The sequence below is a fragment of the Rhinopithecus roxellana genome, chromosome 14 (genome assembly GCF_007565055.1).
Source record: "Rhinopithecus roxellana isolate Shanxi Qingling chromosome 14, ASM756505v1, whole genome shotgun sequence".
Lineage (NCBI taxonomy): Eukaryota > Metazoa > Chordata > Mammalia > Primates > Cercopithecidae > Rhinopithecus > Rhinopithecus roxellana.
Window position 1 is genome coordinate 48,311,488 of NC_044562.1, and position 20,954 is coordinate 48,332,441.

The 20,954-nt window shown below is 34.3% G+C and overlaps 1 protein-coding gene across 1 annotated transcript in view; it reads right to left on the reverse strand.

The window, feature by feature from the left end:
- Nucleotides 1-7,657: 7,657 nt before the first annotated feature.
- Nucleotides 7,658-20,954, reverse strand: part of FSIP2 (fibrous sheath interacting protein 2) — a 93,038-nt gene continuing 79,741 nt past the window's right edge. Inside the window, 4 exon segments of the mRNA XM_030916672.1 lie at nt 7,658-7,794; nt 8,999-9,068; nt 12,522-12,565; nt 16,432-16,478. Coding sequence (XP_030772532.1) covers nt 7,658-7,794; nt 8,999-9,068; nt 12,522-12,565; nt 16,432-16,478 — 298 coding nt within the window.

The following is a 20,954-nucleotide window of genomic DNA, read 5'->3' on the forward strand; positions in this document are numbered from 1 at the left end:
ATTTTCTTAAGATTTTGAGATGAATTGGTGTTAATTTTTTCTTAAATGTTTGGTATAGTTTACCAGTGAAGCCATGTCTTCCTGGACTTCTTTGTTGGAAAGTTTTAATGTTTCACCACAGCTATTCAACAACATATTACAATTATCAACCAGAACAATTAGACATATACAAAAATGAAATGAATCAAAATTGGAGAGGAAGAAGTCAAACTCTGTCTATTTACAGATGAGAAGAAGAATTCTGTATATATAGCAAATCCAAAAGAATCCACAAAAAGGCTAAAAGAACTAACAAATGAATTCAACAAATGTCCATTATGCAAGATACACACACACACACAGATGCAAATTATGTTTCTACGGACCTGAAATAAATATGTTTTAATATAAGAAAGTATATTAGTCAATTTTGCATTGTTATAAAAGATACTGGGTAATTTATAAAGAAGAGAGGTTTATTTGACTCAAGGTTCTGCAGGCTGTACAGGCATGGCACCAGCATCTACTCAGCTTCTGGTGAGTTCTCAGGAAGTTTTTACTCATAGTAGAAGGCAAAGGGAGAGCAGGCATGCCCACAGCATAAAAGGGAATGAGACATGCCAGCCTTGTATAAATAACAAAATCTCACATAAACTCATTACTGTGGGGAAGGCATCAAGCCATCGTGAGGAATTCACCTCCATAACCCAAACACCTCCCACCAGGCCCTACTATATCCAACATTGGAAATCAAATGTCAATATGAGGTTTGGAGGGGACAAACATCCAAACTATACTAGAAAGTAATTCCATTTAAAATAGCATCTAACAAAATAAAATACATGGGAATAAATTTAAAGAGATGAAAGGCACTACAAAGAATACAGCATTGCTGAAAGAAATTAAAGAAGAGCTAAATAAATGGAAAGACATCCTTAGTTCATGGGTAGGAATATTCAATATTGCTAAGATGTCAATATTACTCAAAGTGATTTACAGGTTCAACACAATTCCTAGCAAAATTCAAACAGCTTTTTTATGCAGAAATAAAAAACCTAATGCTAACATTCATAGGCAACTATACAGGGTCATTGAGATGACACTCACAAAACTTGGAGGAAATGGTCCTCCTTGTGAACCTGTGCTCCCACAAGTTGTGTGAAGACTCCTCCAAGAACATGAGCACAGCTTCCTGCCACCAGGATGGGAATTCAAATAGGTAGCTTCTACTGTGCTAAGAAATTGAAATTAACTGCAATTTAGCATCCATGCCTTATTCTAAAATATATCAACTTTCAGTCAATGCCAGAGTTCCAAAATAGTTACATCAGCCATATTCTACCGGTAAAATTGTTGTTTAGGTGAGGTGAGAGACTTCTTGTGCTTTCTACTCTACCTGTTTTCCAGAATCTTGTCTTTGGCTTTTGACATTTTGATTATAGTGTGTCTTGGTGTGAGTATCTTTGAGTTTATTCTAGTTGAGTTCTTGGAGCTTTTTGGATTTACAGATTTATGTCTTTTGTCAAATTTATAAGTTTTTAAAATTATTTCTTCCTATATTATTTTTCCTCCTTACACACTTTGGTCTCTTGATGGTTTTTCTTAGGTCCTTTAGGCTCTGTTTACTTTTCTTCATTATTTTTCCTTTCTATTTCTCAGAATAAATAATTTCAATTGTTCTGTCTTCAAGTTCATTGATTATTTCTTCTGTGTGTTCAAACTCTGCTATTGGATCCCTCTAGTAATTTTTTCTTTTAGTTATGGTATATTTCAGCCTCAGAATTTCTATGTGATTTCCTTTCTACTACTGTGGTAACATATACATTACATAAAATTTTCCATTTTTATCATTTTAATGATTTTAAATCATTTAAACATTTTAAATCATTAAATCATTTAAATCATTAAATCATTCTAACATAACTTAATGTTCCCTAACGTTAAGTATATTCCCTAACATTAAGTATATACATTAATATACGTTAAGTATATTCACCTGTTTTGTGATTATCGTTTCTATTCATTACCAGAACTTATAATTCCAATGAGAAACACTGTGCTCATTACACAATAACTTCCCATTCCTCCCTCTCTCCAACTGTACTTTCTAGTTTTTCCTACTTTTTTGTTTTCTACTTTTTATTTCTCCTTTCTTTTTCTATAAATTTGTCTACTCTATGTACTCCATGGAAGTGGAACAGCATTTTTTCTTTTGTGTCTCCTTTTCACTTAGCATAATGTTTTCCAGCTTCTTCCTTTTTGTAAAATGTATCAGAATTTCATTGCTTTTTAAGACTGAATTTAAGACTCCATTGGGTTTCTCTCTCTCTCTCTCTCTCTCTCTCTGTCTACTACACACACACACACACACACAAACAAAAAAAATATTTTATCTATTCATCTACTGATAAAAAAATTGGGTTTCTTTCACATTTAGCTTTGTGAAAAATGTTGCTATAAACATTGGTGTACTATTATACGTTTAAATCCCTGCAGTTGATTATTTTGGGTGTATACTGAGAAGATAAAATAATAGATTATGTAGTCATTCCATGTTTAATTTTTTGAGGAACCTCCAAACTTTTCCACAGTGAATGTTTACTTTCTTTTTATCATTTTATATCTTTATTAATATTTGTATTATTTTCTTGATTTATTTTATTCTTTGTCTATGTATTTTTTTTTAGTTATTTTAGTATTTTTTAAATAGTTGTTTTATAGTCTTCGTATAATTAATCCAAAGTATAAACTTCCTTAGGCATGGCTTCTAGTTATTTACTTTGTTCCTTTAAATGAGCCATACTTTCCTGCTTCTTTGTATTTGTTGTGATTTTTGTAGTTGTTGTTGAAAACTGGGCATAATAATATTACGTGGTAACTATGGAAATCAGATATTCCCCTTTTCCTGGAGTTGTTTTTCGACTGCTGAAGGCTTTAGTGGTCTATTTGTTTAGTGTCTTGACAGCGTATTTGACAGTGTATTTTTGTAAAGACTCTTCCTTGTGTGATCACTGAAGTATCCGTTCCTGGTATTCAGTTAGAGTTTTCACAGAGATTTCCTTGAACTCCAGTATTTAAAGAACAGAAACAAGACAAACAAGCAAACAAGGAAATAACTAAAAATACATCTCCTAATCTGTGCTTATTGGATCTGTGCTAGGAAACTCCTTCAGTTCTTAGCTAGGTTTGCACAGAGCCAAAGGAAAAACCTGAGGTAAAAATTTTAGGTTATTTTTGTTCTTTTCTGAATGTAGGTCTTCCCCTATACATGTGTATGGCTTGCTAAGTTCCCCCACATAGAAGATGTGGGCATCTTGATTTCTTAGAAGATTTTCTCCCCAGGTTTTTTTGTTTGTTTGTTTTTGTTTTTCTGGTTCTTTGGTTATTTTATGCCTCACGCGTCTCCAGGTTGTTATTTGGTTTGCAGTGTTTTTGAGCAATGTCCACTGCTTTTCCAGTCTGAGTTCCCAGTTAGACAAAACAGAAACAAGTACCTTGCTTCAGCTGTTCATGTGGCACACAGAAAGTTGAGAATAGACGTACACAGTAATTTTAGAATAAGATCTGCTATGCTCTCTCAAAAAGGCCCAGCACTGGAATGTGGACTCCTTTGTTCAAGACTGCTACTGGGTTGAGAAAAGGGTTTGGGAAAGGGGAAATAAATATATCACAAATCTTTCCTATGTTTCTTGATTCAGTGTTTGATTAATTGCTGTAAACTTTTGACTGTTTTCCAGAGTTCTGAAAAAGTTGCTTCTGACATTTTTTTTCTTATTTGTCAATATTTCTGTGGGATGATAAGAGCTTGGAGCTGCCTACTCCACCATTATGCAGCAATATTAAATGAGGTTTTAGTTTATTTCTTTTACAAAAATGACTACCAAGTCTTCTGATTTTATGTCTGCATCCATTTTGATTGGCTACTCTCAAAGTAAGAAAGAATTTTGAACTAGAAATTTACCCACAAATTAAATATTGATCTAACTCTTCTTTATCTTTTCTTTTTCTTTTTTTTTTCTTTTTTTTGAGATGGAGTCCCCAAGTTGGAGTGCAGTGGCATGATCTCTGCCCTCTGCAACCTTTGCCTCCTGCGTTCAAGTGATTCTCCTGCCTCATCCTCCTGAGCAGCTGGGATTACAGGCACCCACCAACATGTGCAGCTGATTTTTTTTGTATTGTTAGTAGAGATGGAGTTTTACCATGTTGGCCAGGCTGGTCTTGATCTACTGACCTCAAGTGATCTGCCCTCCTTGGCTTCCCAAAGTCCTGGGATTACAGGCATGAGTCACCATGCCCAGCCCTAACTCTTCTTTTTCTAACTCAAAGTATATTTTAGCAGAATGCTCATATGCCTTTTCAACAATATATTCAATAAGTAAATCACTAAAGAAATCAACATTTGAACTACACAAACTAATTTTTGTAATGGAATTTTATTGGGGGAACCTGCTCCCAATATTTCAAGGTAGGTTCTTTCTATTTTCCATAAATGCCGGCCAGCTGAGAAATAAAGACTACAAAGAAAGGAATGTTATAGCTGGGCCACCGGGGGTGACATCATATATTGGTAGGCCAGTGATGCCCGCCTGAGCCTGAAACCAGCAAGTTTTTTATTAAGGGTTTAGGGGGTGTAAGAACAGGGAGTAGATCACATGCTTCAAGGGCAAAAAGGAGAACTACTGATAAGGGTCTATGTTCAGCGGTGCATGTATTGTCTTGATAAACATCTTAAACTGCAGAAAACAGGATTTGAGAGCAGAGAAGCAGTCTGACCACAAATTTACCAGGGCAGAGTTTTTCCCCACCCTAGTAAGCCTGAGGGTACTGCAGGAGACCAGGGCATATCTCAATCCTTATCTCAACCACATCAGACAGACAATCCCAGAGCAACCGTTTATAGACCTCCACCCAAGAATGTATTCCTTTCCCAGGGTATTAATATTAATATTCCTTGCTAGAAAAAGAATTTAAAGATATCTCTCCTACTTGCACGTCTGTTTATAGCTCTCTGCAAGCAGAAAAATATGGTTCTTTTTGCCCAACCCCACAGGCAGTCAGACCTTATGGTTGTCTTCCCTTGTTCCCTAAAAATCGCTGTTATTCTGTTCTTTTTCAAGGTGCACTGATTTCATATTGTTCAAACACATATTTTACAATCAATTTATACAGTTAACACAATTATCACAGTGGTCCTGAGGTGATGTACATCCTCAGCTTACGAAGATAACAGGATTAAGAGATTAAAGTAAAGACAAGTGTAAGAAATTATAAAAGTATTATTTGGGAACTGATAAATGTCCATATTAAAATGAAATCTTCACAATTTATGTTCATCTGCCATGGCTCCAGCCAGTCCCTCCATTCAGGGTCCCTGAATTCCTGCAATAGAATTTGAACCTTCACTAGTATTATTTTAAGGCCATAATCTGTACCCTTCATATAATATTAAGCTTATTCATGGGTTCCAAATTATTATAGTACAGAAATCAGCACGGGCTAAATCTTTCCTGTCACTTGTCTTTAATCAACCTAAGAATAATTTTTATATTTTTAAATTATTGAAAAAATCAAAATAAAAACACTATGTTATGACATATAACATTAAATGAGATTCAAATTTCAGTGTTTATAAAGTAAGTTTTATTGAATCACATCCACATCTATTTGTTTATGTGTTGTATATGGTTGGTTTTATGCTACAATAGCATAATGGAGTAGATTTGACAGAGAATCTACAGACCTAAAATGTCTACTTTCTAGCCTTTCACACAAAATGTTTTCCAGTTCGTTTTAGTAAAACATATAAAGAATCAACAACCTAAGAAATAATTTCAATTTTATGAATCTTGAAAGCTTTCTTCTGCTTTAGCATTAGTCATTAGCTAGAAGACTAATGTTACTTTTAGAAATTTCAGCTACTACAGGTTTTATCAGGTAATAATATATATATTTTTCAATTCAGTGTTTGATACTTTTAGCACATTTACCCTACTAGTTCAGTTGAAAACAAAGACAATGTTTCTCATACATGTCTAACACAAAAGTATTTCTGGATAGTTTTTCCTAGGGCTTAAATTTCTCAATAACATTAACCATTTCTTACTAAAATTTTGTCAACTTCAAGGACTAATTCTGAACTTGATGTTCCTTCCTCTAATTGAGTCAGAGAAAACGGGAAATTTCCTTCACCATTAAAAACTCTCTTAAATCAGAGTATCTTATATTTATATATTATTCAGTTGATAAGTATGTGAATCAGAGTACTTTAAATTTTTACAGTGAAATCTTATGTTATGTTGAAAGACAACTTACACATAATATCTAAGTTTGGGAAACATCATTGGTTTGGATGACATCTGTAAGAATGCTTTCAACAACACTGTCAACTAACGCAAACTGATGTAGAGTGAGCTCTTTTGAAAATAATTCAGAAATGAATTCCCAGCTATTTCTCACCAACCATCATTTTTTAAAAGGTCTGCATCTACAAGTTAGGCAATTTTGTATGATCTTTGGGATTAATCTGTTTTTAAGAGATTATTATAAATAGACTAAACCTCCAGTTAAATAATTTTATTATTTATATGTAAACATTTAACTAAGTAATCACTTTTTTCTTTCCTGTCATTACTGCACCAATCAACTTCATTAAAGGAAGTTTGGTGTTTTAAAACAAAACTTTTTCAGAAATTTCTGCTTTATTACTGGCAATTGTCAAGAAAATTTTAGATAAAATAGAATACGCATTCTCTAAAAATTCATGAGTCACCATTTTGGGGTGATGATATTTGACATTCTTTCCTGGCTGCTTGGTCCATCTGTTGAATCTCTTTATAAAACCTCCTTGGATTCCAGAGGCAAGCATGCTGACGTTGAAACTATATCACAAAGTTGCAAAGTTCAGCTAATTTTGAAAAATTTCTTTTATCACTCCACTAGCTAGCCACCTTATTAAATTTTTCCCATTACTTTTTGCTTTTACAAATGGATCTTGATCTCTATATTTGAGTATAATCTTTCTGAAAATTATTTAATAACTTTATTGACCAATGATTTCTTGATTGATATTTTATCCATAAGAAGTACCTTACTTGTAAGGATTTTTTTAATCACAGGGGCCATTTTATGCATATATGGAATTTATAGTTATCACTTACTTTCAAATGATGCTTTATCTACAGTTGGATCATTTTGCCTGGGAGACATAAACTAAACTAACTTTACTTACAGGTAGGAAAAATTTATCTGGTATAAATCCTTTTATTTGAGTATCTAAATATGCCTTTAACAATGAACTTGTCCCTTACATAGTGTTTCATGTTCAGCTTGGTTTTCATCTCAATTTAATAACTATCCCAGTAACAACATCCTATAAAATTTAACAGGAGAAATCAATGTGCATTTCCTGGTGGGTACTGTGAGTTGTCTAGTTTAATAATTATATGTTTACTCATTTAACTCTCATGGCACACAGGTAATACTAATTATTAACATTTCTTACATCAAAATGCTTATCCAAAGCATTTGTTAAACCCTTCTTTTACCTGGTCCCTTTTATACTTCCTTTTGCTTTTATTTTCAGTAGTATAGGAATCATCTTATAAGACACTATACTATGCTTTAAAAACCATTTTATTTTCTAAGAGAAGTAAGCATACTTATATCAGGTACAAAAGCTTCAGTGTTCATCCTCGTGAGCTGGTGAGGAAGATGTGGAGCTACTGGTATTACATAGAGAAAACACCTTTGACAAAGCTGAAGACATTTTTGTCAGCATTTTAGATCCTTGTTTGGAGACATCAGACTTGGGAGTTTCTGTGGACAAAGTAAACAAGAAGAATATCTTTATTTTTGGACACTGAGGTCAAATACCTCACCTAAGGTCATATGAGTAAAAGGTGGCCCAGCTGGTAATAGGGTCCAGATTTTCTGACTCTTATGACATCATTATGCCTACTGTACTATAAGGCTTCTTTAGTCAAGTATGCGAAGTCCATTTCTCTTTTCTCAACAGAACACTCTCTGAAAATATCTAATGAGTTAAATGCGAAAGTAACTGTCAACTCTATACAGTGTGGACACCTATTTCAGAATGCTCAAGAGAAAGTAGAAGCACATTAAAAATACTGTAAATTCTCACCTACTTTGAGTAAATTTTCCATTGACTGACCCTAAGTGATTATTTGTGTCATGGAAAATAGGATTGTATAGGTAATGAAAGAGCTCCTATTTGGATTTTTTTTGCACCATTTATTCAGCATGAGGTTTTAAAGAATATAATCATCTCAGTTTAACAAAATTATTATTTTATACATAAAGAAATAATTTTATATGTAAAGAAATAATCATTTATGTGCTTTTCTGATACTTCATAAGTTGTGATAGGGCTACTAAAATCCTGTATTTTCTTGATTGTAGTACATGACACTCAAAAGTTATAAATTTTAATATAAAACTTTAATTCCCAGCTTCTTTTGAAAAAATGGAAGAACTAGGAACAATCTAGCATGCCAGTGACTGCAGCTGAGTAGCAGCTGCCTCCTTCAAAGGCAGCATGCCATCTCCCATGAGTCACACACCCCTTCTCAACCCGCTGCTGTTGTTTATGGTACCTACCTTGCTCTTATAACCATTTGAGTGTGTAGACAGTGATGATGTCACATGAGATTGGGATTTGAAACGTAGCTCTGCTGCTTGTTAGCTGTGGGATAACCTTGGATAATGTATTGTCATTTTTCTCTTTAATGATTCTCACTTTTTTCTTTAAATAAAATGGGAATAGCTAGGGCCTGATATATTTTAGTTATATTATCTATTTTCCCTTTGGTGTAAAGATAGAGAACTACATAATTAACTGAAAATTGGTACTTATACAAAGAGTAAGAATATTATTTCAATCCCATTTGGATAATATGCAAGGGGAGAGTCACTCATTTCCAGGACAGTAATAAAAAATTCTAAACTCAAAATGATGCAATTGAGAGTTTAATTACACCAGTTAAAATAGTACATGTTGTACCTGAAGTGACTTCCTTTGAGGGATTTGCACTGCCAAGAACATCCTTGGATCTTTCAAAGATGGTGATAAACTGCCAAGGTAAATTGAAATACAAACTGAGTCTTTCACTGGACACTAAACACTAGATATACCCATAAATCCTCAAATCCACTAGATATACCTATAAATACCATTACAGTATCTTACATAAAATATATCTGCGCTCTGCAATCTCAAAGAATTGTTCAATAAGGCTGAGGCTCATAATTTTTGGAAAGTAAGATGCCTAAGATTGACACTTGTTATAAATGCAGGCTTTGGCTAGCACTAAATGAGGGTCAATGGTTCAGCCATATTAGCTCATGAAAAATCTCAGCTCTATCTGCCCCCTCTATCCTTTGACTGAATTGAAAAAAGTTAAAAATTCTTTTCTGAAAAAAGATGTAATAGTAAGGGGACGAAAAAGGATGTTCACTTTGTAACCCCAAATTTTCTTTTATTGAAATCTTAGCCACTGCAGAGTCTGGAGCAATAAGGTGACTCTGTGGACCTGGTTGTGCTGGGATTGTGTCTCCAGTACTAGTTTTACTCTGTAGACCTTTATCAATTTTGAATGCAAGAGCAGCAATTGTCCAAGAGAGGCATAAAGTAGCCTGGGACAGGTGGTGGGGCTTCAGCTATTCTGAAACTATTGTGAAATGGTAGATTTGAAGGGTACCAGAATTCTGTAGTTGTTCTAAAATGTCATCTGTTAAAAATCAATAAAACAAAGCTTAAATACATGTAACATAAGAGGAATGTGCAGTGTCTATATCAGGTAAAAAGCAACAGATACTATTACAAGAGTTTCACCATAGCTCCTCTAAGAAGACTTAAGGGTGCTCACGTATTAAGCTATTGGAAACAAGATAACTGAGGAATAAAATGGGGCAAAGACAATGTAAAGTACTGATTCTCAGTTGTGTATCCATAAGTTTAACCAACTAAAGATAAAAAATAAATGAAAAATAATGGACAGCTGTATGTATACTGAGTATGTATAGACTTATTGTTCTTGTCACTATTCCCTAAATAATACAGCATAAGAACTATTTACATAATATTTACATTGTGTCAGGTATGATAAGTAATCTAGAAATAATTTAGAATATATGGGAGGATGTGTGTAGGTTATATGCAAATATACCATTTTATATAAAGACGTTGAGTACCCCTGAATTTTGATATATTTTGGAATTCCTGGAATCAATCCCCTACAGCTATGAAGGGATGACAGTACTTAAGTTATGCTGAAAACATGTATCTCTTTGTTAGATACAAGAGTGCTTACCCTTACTTAATGGAGCATTGTTAAAATCATGACTTTAAAGTTTTTATCTAAAAATTTCAAAACCTTGGCTATGTCGGAGTTGGCATCTTTTGACCTTTTCCTTGAAAGCTGTAGATATTGTCTTTGTTCTTTGTATGTTGAATCATTTTGGAATGTATCCTGCACATTATATGTAAGTAGTCAGATTTTTGGTCCTTTCACAATCCTGTAGAGGATGTGTGTGTGTGTGCGTGTTTTTTTATTTTGGTAGGTAATTGACTCATTATGTTCAGATCACACATCTTACCCTGCCTCTCATGGCTGTGGTTTCAATTTAATTTCTGTTTTCAAAATTTTTGTAGCTTTGAGTATCCTTATGTATGTACTACTGTTAAGAATGCAGTTCAAGTTCTCGAAGACTTTTGCCTTTGTAACTTCAGGTAATTTCCAAATACATACAATTAAGAGGGGGCATTATAAACAGATTTTTGAGGTTCCCCTTTCTGTGATTTTCCTCAATGCCTGACTCTCATTAGCCCCCTTTTCTAGTTCTATGGCTAAAATGCTGTGGCTTTAGCCTCTGCGTGTGTGCCGTTTCTAGTTTATGTCTGCATCTACCACTAAGAGTAAAGTGACAAGAGAAAGCAGAGAAAAGCACAACAGGCTCAATCAATACTCCTTAGTCTACTGAGGACCCTTTCCCTATTGGTCAGAGAAGAATTTTCTTTCAGAGTTTTAAGTGGTACCTCAGCGGCCTCTGCTGCTACTGCCATGCAGTTTCATGAGGGGACCTTGCCTTGAGGCAGGGCCAAGGAGGGAGAAAAAGTGGGGATTCTCCCCAGATTCTCCATGTCACAGGAATCTCCTAACCGGTAAGAAAACAATGGTTTCTCTAGGAGCTACATTCTATCCAGTTGATCTATGCAATTCCAGGATTTGAGTTTCCCTGAGTCTTAGCCAGAGGATATGCAAATAAAATAACAAAACCCAGGAAACTCACAATGGCATTGGCCATTCTTTGAGTTTTGATTCCCCTGCCTAACTCTTGTTATTTATTTTTCAGAATCCTCAGTAGTTACCCACAGTGTTTAGTTGTAATCCCTGAGAGAGGTAAGATGGAGCCTGCCTACTCCACCTTACCCAGAACTGGATTAGATAACAACTTTAAACATAATTTTACCATGGAAAAGGTAGCAAAGAGGGAAGGAACAAAAGCAGAAGGAGTCCAGATTAGCCAGAAATTCCACTTGACACAGTGAGTGTCAACAGGTTCTTAGATTAGAGCTTCAGCATTTCCCTTCTGTTGCCATATAATTTTATTGTAAATTATACTGTAAATTTACATATATGCAAATTATATGTAAAGTGTGGCCAAAATGGAGCCTGAAGTAGTTAAATAAATACTTATATTCACAAATGAGGATTAGCTTCAGTGGGTGACAAATCCAGTATCTTTGAACATTTAAAAAATTATATCTTAAGTGTAAATTATAAGATTTTAAAAGTTGGTTCTGAAAATTGTACTATATTGTGATATGAGAAGTAACTCCATAATTGATAGCTTATGTTGTATGTGGGGGTAGAAGGACCCACTTGAAGGGTGATTAAACTGAACCAAGAAAGAAACAATCTGATTAAAAAACACAGATGAAGATGTGTAGCTTCATCTCTCATTGGAAACTTTATAAGAAAGATTTATAAAGAGGAAATTTTCTTCACTCACACTGGGGAGTAGGTGGGCTTTGTGAAAAGTTGCCGGTAAAGAAGTAATGTTTAGGAATACAGAAAAATAGAATTAGCACTCACTTCCTGCAAGCCATCCCCCTCCCATGTTTGAAGCCTCTGTTTTCTCCCCACCTCCCCAAGTTTCTCACTTGAGTCTACTCATCCTAGGTAGGGCCAAGTAATTCACTCCCTCTAGTATTTTGCTAGAGACTGTAGAACAGAGCTAATAAACAGAATTGTACTTAGATGCTAGGGAGAACCAGTATATTACTTTGTGCACCTAAACAAGAAATGATGACTTAACCCAAAGGATTTTGTCAACGTATTTTAGTATACCAGGGACAGGCCTCAACTAGGAAGAGGGAAGAGGGTATAACAAATTGTGAATAGGAGAATGCTTTCTGATATCCTTCAAATCATACCACATAGTCCCTAAATGAACTATGAAAACTGAGTTGTTCTTAACTAGATCCTAATATATACCAATTAAGGCTAATTAAAAATACTTACCTTAACACTGTTTGCATGCTCTGGCTTTTGTTCCTGAGAACTTTCTGTAGAGATTTAAAAAAAGTAAAATAGTCTCTTTCTGAGGCATGCATATTTGTTGACACAAATCTGATCATATTACTTATTTTTCACCAAAGAATCATACAATTTAAGCAGGTCGAAGAAGTTGTTATTTTAAATGTATAAGCAATTGGAAACAACACTGAAATAAGTGAGAGCCCTAGAATGTTGAGGCATGTCTTAGCCCTTCAGTTAGAAATTTAGAAATTATGAAAGATGAAATGTAACATAGTGGGAGAGGCAAGCTCTGTAATTTAGTAGCTATACATCTATGCGCAACCATTCAATCCCTGTAAGACTGTTTGTTTACCTGTAAAATGAGGGAATACTCTATAGATGATTCTTCAAAGCCCTTCCAGCTCTACCACTTTCTTTACATGCCTACTTAAAAGCAGCTTATCAGAATAAAGAGGAGAGTACGGGTATTATTACATAGTAACTTCTGGGAGAATCAGGAGAGCTTCGAGGTAATGCTCAGAGGAAATTTGGTGGAGTCTACAGAACCAAAAGTTGTCTGAGTTCCAGGGGAGGTCAACATATTAGTGAAATAAATGCAGGCAAGGAGGTAGAAATGACACTGTGAGAGAAGCTTCTCAAGAACCCACTGCAAGGGAAGCAGCTAACCTGCTAAGAAGGCAGAAACTCTGTATTTAAATCTTAGCTTCATTGCTTAAAGCTGTGTGAACACTGAACATCTAACTTCTCTGACTCTGTTTTCTCATACATAGTACGGGAATGAGACTGTCTTCCTTGGCTATAGATATCATATAAGAAAAAAACTATGTATTTTATATAGCTACACTCATCAAGAGCCAACACAAGCAATAACTATCTGAAGTACCTTTTGGGCCAGTATGGGTTGTAAAAAAAAGTAACAGTAAAATCTCAATCAGCTCAAATATGAGAAGTGATTAAAATATCTGACAAAATTGGTTAGATTTCATTGTTGGTTGATAATCTTCCTAAAAAGCACCTAAATATATATTGCACATAATTGAACAGATTTTATTTTAAATGAATGAGAACATTTGGGTTTACTACAAGGGCAATGATTCCAAACACAAGTTTTTAAGTTTCTAGGGTATATGGGCTTCCAACTCCCCAGAAAAACTAGGAAGTTGTTTTGATGAAGAGGCATAAAAAATTTCCTGATATTTATGGGGCCCCAATTTTTGGATTTAAGTTACATGAGATTTTATTGTATATATGAATTAGGAATGAATATATCTGGGCTTGATCTTTCCACTTAATTTCAGACTTAAATATCCAATTGCTTATGTGACATCTCAACTTGAATGTCTAAAGTATACCTCAATCTTAACGTAACCGAAGGGGGGAGGGGGGAGGATGGAGGGATTGCATTGGGGAGTTATACATGATATAAATGATGAATTGATGGGTGCTGACGAGTTGATGGGTGCAGCACACCAACATGGCATAAGTATACATATGTAACAAACCTGCACGTTATGCACATGTACCCTAGAACTTAAAGTATAATAAAAAAAAAAAAAAAAAAAGAATTCTTGTACTCCTCCTTCACCTTTGGTTGGTCCAATAGTCTCTCCTATCTCATTAAATCCCTGTATCTACTATAAACAAAGTAGTGTTTTAGGCTCTTGGTGATACAGCTGTTAACAGACATAAATCTCCACCTTTATGAAGCTTACATTCTAGAGAGACAGTCAAAAAAACAATTAAAATACACAGTATGACAGAAAGTGCTATCCAGTAAAGCAAGGAACTGGGATAGGTAGTGCCCTGATCAGAATTAAGTTGCAGTTTCAGAGTGTGGCCAGAGAAGACCTGAGAAAGTGACATTTGGGCCAAGATCTGAAAGTAAGGAATGAGCAATGCAGATATAGGGGAAAGAGTACAGGAGAATCAGCAAATCCAAGGGCCATTAATGTATAAAGTGTTTGAGGAACAGCAAGGAGGTTAGTGTGATTGGAATGAATTGAGCCAGAAAGAAAAAGAGGAGTACCTTAGAGGGGGAATAGGATGTTAGGGTGATGCCCAGATGATGTAGGAGTTTGTAAGCCATTGTGATGACTTGAGATTTGGTTCTAAATGAGATGGGAATTACAGTCATGCATTGCTTAACACCGTTACATTCTGAGAAATGCCTCATTAGGTGATTGCATCACTGTGTGAACATCATAGGATGTGCTTACACAAACCTAAATGGTATAGCCTACTACACACCTAAGCTATATGGTGTGGTATGTCTTCTAGGCTAAAACCTGTACAGAATGTTATGACACTGTATACTGGAGGCAACTGTAACACAATGGTAAGTATTTCTGTATCTAAATATAGACAAAGTAGAGTAGAAATACAGTATTATAATCATATGGGACCACTATTTTATACTGGTCCATCATTGACCAAAACATCATTACGTGACACATGACTTTACTTATTAATGTCTGGAATTATCTTGTTTAAGTCTTTACTCTTGGGATGGGACTTCCTACTCCGAGTTAAAGTGTAAATTCCATAAGAGCAAAACCTTTGTCAGTCTTGTTCAGACATGGAATCTCAGGATACAAAGAAAACACTCAGCAAGTCTTTGGATGAATGAGTAAGTAAATGATTCAGTTGAACATCTGTGATATTACTAAAGGATATAAGAACTAAGCAAGATCACCAAAATGAAGTTGGATAAAGCATATCAAAACACTGAATTTAGAGGCAGGAGACGTGAGATGCAGATGGAACTTTTGTTTATATATAGATTCACCGGATACATGTGCAGGATTATTACATGGATATATTGCATAATGGTGAGGTTGGGATTTTAGTGACCTATCACCTGAATAGTGAATATTATACCCAATAGGTAATTTTTCAGCACTCACCCCCCTCCTCCCTTCTGGTGTCCCATGTCTGTTATGTTGGTCTGTTTTGGACTCTGTTTTTGACTCAAAGGGATGTTGGATGGGTCACTGCCTTACCCTCAGCTTGAGTTTCCTCATCTATGAAATGAGTATGGTTGTATGAAACAGTTTCTGTTGGCATCTAGCAAAGTATAATTCCACAATTCAGACATTATAGGAGTGGTTTTTGTGAAATCTATGATATGGTCACTGAATTCTGGCATACTTAATGCTATTTTATGGATTATCTTAATAAAAATGATTTTCACTTTCAAATTGGGAGAATATGTTGAATTGGTTGCATGTTTGAAATAGTAATGATAAACTTGTGGTTTGACTTTCAATGTGACTTTATAGCAAACATGACACTCTACCTCTTATATATGCTATTATTGTTAGAACCATATTGATCCTCCCTCTAAGGTCTTGATAATTAGAGAACCTAAAAGTCGTTACAAATTTTCTAAGGAGCCAGTACTATTAAGGATTGAATTAAAAAAATAGAAAAATGAAAAAAAAGTGAAGTACATACTAGCCAGATTTTAATATGAGGGAATAAATTTAGCTTTAAAAAGAGGCATAATCCTTCAAAGAAATAATTAAATCCTAGTAGCATGGATTCTGGCTCAGATATAAACTGCTGTTACAATACACTCTATTTTGTAGATATTTCACAGGAGTATGGTAAATGTGAATTCATTTCACTCCGTATACTTGATACCACAATCAGTGATAAAATCTTAATGGTAATTTAGGCAAGGCAAAGTATTTAACTCATTTTAACACCTGAATGAGGTAATACTGGATCATTTTCTAAAGTAGATAAACTCATAGAAAAAATAAAGCCTGTATTAACTTCAAGTTTGATAACTAAAAACAAACAAACAAACAAAAAAAAAAACGCACACACACATCAAAATAGTAGACATTTATCTTTGAACACTCTCTAATTTAAGAAAAAAGAGTCCAACCTTCTAATATTTTAGCACTTGGGTCTGGGCAACAATCTTCATTCTCACTAAAACAAAAGAAAAAGAACATCATTTAGGGTGAATTTGATAAATGAAGAAGTTACTGGTTAAGCAAAAGAACAGTTAGTCTTCATATGGAAAGAAAGCTGAAATAGTGTACTATTCACTGAGATTCCAAATCAAATAAAAATGATTTCTGATTGACTTTTCCCCCTACTTTTAAAATTGTGGTTATACATACATTAAATTTACAATTTTAACCATTTTAAGTGTACAGTTCTATAGCATTAAGTACATTTGCAGTGTTGTGCAACCATCACAACCATCCAGCTCCAGAACTTTTTTCATCTTTCCCAACTGAAACTCTATACCAATTAAGCATTAAAACCCAATTTCCCTCTCTCCCCATCCCCTGGGAACCACTATTCTACTTTCTGTCTCTATGATTTTGACTATGCTAGGGACTTCATATGAGAATCATGAAATGTCCTTTTGTGCTGACCTATCCCAATTAGCAAAACATCTTTGAAAGTTCATATATCCAGTAGTATGTGCCATAATATCTTTCTTTTTTAAGGCTGAATAACATTCCATTGAATATTTATAACACATTTTGCTTGTTTATTCATCTATCGATATACATTGGGATTGCTTCCACCATTTGTCTATGGTGAATAATGGTTTAGAAATATCTGTTTCGGTCCCTGCTTTTAATTATTTTGAGTATGTACATAGAAGTAGAATTGCTTGATCGTAGGGTAAGTCTATATTTAATTTTTGAGAACCCCCCCAATACTGTTTTCCACAGTGTCTGCACTATTGAAATTCCCACCATTGATGCATAAGAGTTTCAATTCTTGACATCCTTACCCGTACTTGTTTTCCTTGCCTTTACTTCTTTTTTCTCTCCCTCCTTCCGTCCCTCCCTCCCTTCTTTAGTTATCTTAATGTGTTGAAAGTGGAATCTTGTGATAGTGATTTGCATTTCCCTAATGATTAGGGAAATGATTGAAAATCATTTTATGTGCCTCTTAGCTATTTGTATATTTTCTTAGAGAACTGTCTGTTTAAGTCCTTTGCACATTTTTAATTGGGTTATTTTATCATTGTTGAGTCATAGGAATTATTTACATATTCTGAATCTTAATTATTTACTAGATGTATAATGCAAATATTTTCTCCCATTCCATGGGCTGACTTTTCACTTCATTGATGGTGTCCTTTGAAGCACAAAAGTTTTAAATATAATGAAGCACAATATACCGATTTTTCTTTTCTTTCCTGTGCTTTGATTTCATAACGACAACAACAACAACAACAAACACTGTTAAATTCAATGTCATGAAGCCTTTCTCCCATGTCTTCTGACAAAAGTTTTTTTTAGCTCTTATGTTTAGATCTCTGACTCATTTTCAGTTAATTTTTGTATGTGGCATAAAGTAAGCGTTCACCTTCATTTTTGTTTGTTTTTTGCATGTGAGTATCTATTCCCATCACCACTTGTGGAAAAGGCCATCCCTTCCCTCATTAAATTGTCTTCGTACCCTTGGTAAAAATCATTTGACTGTATATGGAAGGGTTTATTTCTGGGTTCTTTATTCCATTTCTTTGCTTTATGTCTGTCTTTATGTCAGTATCACACTGTTTGATTACGGTAGCTTTGTAGTAAGATTTGAAATCAGTAAATAAGACACCTGCATCTTTGTTCTATATTAAGATTTTTTGCCTATTAAGGGTCTCTTGAGAAACCAATGGACTTTAGGATAAATTTTCTATTTCTGCAAAAAAAAATTATTGGTATTTTGATAAGGATTCCATTGATTCTATGAATTACTTTGAGTAGAATTAACATTTTAACAATATTGTCTTCTAATCTATAAACACGAGGTGTCTTTCTACTTATTTGCGTTCTCTTTCATTTCTTATAGCAATATTTTGTAGTTGCCAAAGTACAAGTCTTTCAATTCCTTGGTTAAATGTATTCCTAAGTATTTTATTCTATTTGTTATTAATATAAATGGATTTTCCCCTTAAATTGTTTTTAAATTTGTTTTCCCCTTAATTTAAATTGTTTTCCCCTTAATTGTTTTTAGATTGTTCATTGTAATTATACAGAATGCAGCTATTTTTTCTGTGTTGATTTTACATCTGGCAACTTTGCTGAGTTAATTCATTAATTATAACAATTTTTATGTGTTCTTCAGGGGTTTCTACATTATGACCATGTCATCTATAAACAATAATTTTTCTGCTTATCCAATTAGAATGCCTTTCCCCTTCTTCTTGCCTAATTTTTCTGACTAGCATTTTCAGTACTGTGTTAAATAGAAGTAGCAAAAGTAGTCATTGTTTTTTTGTTTGTCCCTGATCTCAGAGGAAATACTTCATTTCTTCACCACTGAGGACAATGTTAGCTGTAGATGTTTCATATATGACCTTAACAATGCTGAAGTAATTTCCTTCTCTTCCTGCTGTGCTGAGTCCTTTTATCCATGTAAAAGATTTAACTTTTGTCAAATAGTTTTCCTGCATCGTTTGAGATGGACAGGTGTGTGTGTGTACGTATGTGTTTCTCTTTCATTCTGTTAATGTGATGTATTACATTGATTTTGTTGTTGTTGTTGTTGTTGTTTTTGAGACAGGGTCTCATTCTGTCACCCAGGCTGGAGCGAAGTGGTGTGATCACAGCTCACTGCAGCCTACCTCAACTTCCTGTTCTCAATAAATCCACCTGCTTCAGCCTCCTTAGTAGCTGGGACCACAGGTGCACACCACCATGTCTGGCTATTTTTTGTATTTGTTTTGGAGAGATGGGGTTTCGCCATGTTGCCCAGGTTGGTCTCAAATTGTCGGGCTTGAGAAATCTTCCCATCTTAACCTCTCAAAGTGCTGGGATTACAGGCGTGAGTCACTGTGCCTGGCCTATTGATTGTTTTTTTTTGTGTTGAAACTTGCTTGCATTCCTGGGATAAAACCGACTTGGTCATGATCTATAAACCTTTTAATATACTGTTGAATTTGGTTAGCTAATATCGTGTTGAAGATTTTTGCATCAATATTCATCAGTAATATTGTTCTGTAGTGTTTTCTTGCTGTCTTTGGTCTTGGCAATAATGTAATGCTGGCATCATGACTTTGGAAGTGTTTCCTCTTTTCAATTTTTTTGAAAAGTCTGAGGGGGGTTAGAGTTAATTCTTTGAAATTTGTGACATCCACCAATGAAAGTATCTACCTGGTCATGAGCTTTGCTTTCTTAGGAGGTTTTTCAGTTACTGATTCAATTTCTTTACTATTTCTAAATTTGTGCACTGTAATTTCACATAATTCAGTCTTGACAAGCTGTGTATTTCTAGGAATTTATCCATTTCATCTAGATTATCCAATTTGTTGGCATACAATTATTCATAGTATCCTCTGTTAATCCTTTTTATTTCTATAAACTCAGTTGCTATTTTACCTCTTTCATTTATGATTTTAACTGAGTCTTCTCTTTCTTTCCTTAGGTAATCTAGCTGAAGACTTGTCAATTTCATTGATTTTTTTTTTTTATTTTAATGAACCAACTCTTGGTTTTCTTGATTTTCTCTACTTTTTTTATTGTCTATTTTATCCTGGTCTAATCTTTATTATTTTCTTCCACTTAATACCTTTCAGTTTGTTCTTTCTCTAGTTGCTTAAGGTATAAAGTTGTTGGTATAAGATCTTTCTTATTTGATTTATTTATGACTATAAATTTTCCTCTTAACATTGTTTTCGTTGTATTCCTTAAATTTCGGTAAGTTTGGTAAGTTCCCTTATTATTTCTTCTTTGACCCATAAGTTGATAGTATATTGTTTAATTTTCACATATTTGAGAGTGTTTTGGTTTTTCCTTCTGCTATTGATTTCTAGCTTTATCCCATTGCAATTTGAAAATATATTTTGTATGTATTCAAACTTTTAAAATTTATTAAGACTCATTTTGTGGCCTAAGATATAATTTATCCTGGACAGTGTGCTATGTGCATTTGAGAAAACTGTGTATTTTGCTATTGTTTTATACATATATAGATACACACACACACATATATAATTAACTATATATATATGATAGGTTGAATAAATCTATAGTTTTATTCACATCTGTATTAGTCTGTTCTCATGTTGCTATAAAGGTCTGCCTGAGACTGGGTAATTTATAAAGGAAAGAGATTTAATTGACTCACAGTTCTGTATACCTAGGGAGGCCTCAGGAAACTTACAATCATGGTGGAGGGAAAGCAAACATATCCTTCTTCCCCTGGTGGTAGGAAGGAGAAGTGCCAAGCAAAAGGGGGAAAAGCCCCTTATAGAACCATCAGATCTTATGAGAACTCACTCACTATCATGAGAAAAGCAGCATAGGAGTAATCACCTCAATGATTCAATTACCTTCCACCTGGTCCTTCTCACAACATGTGGGGATTATGGGAACAACAATTCAAGATGAGATTTTGGTGGGGGCACAGCCCAAACATATCAACATCCTCTATTTCCTTATTTTG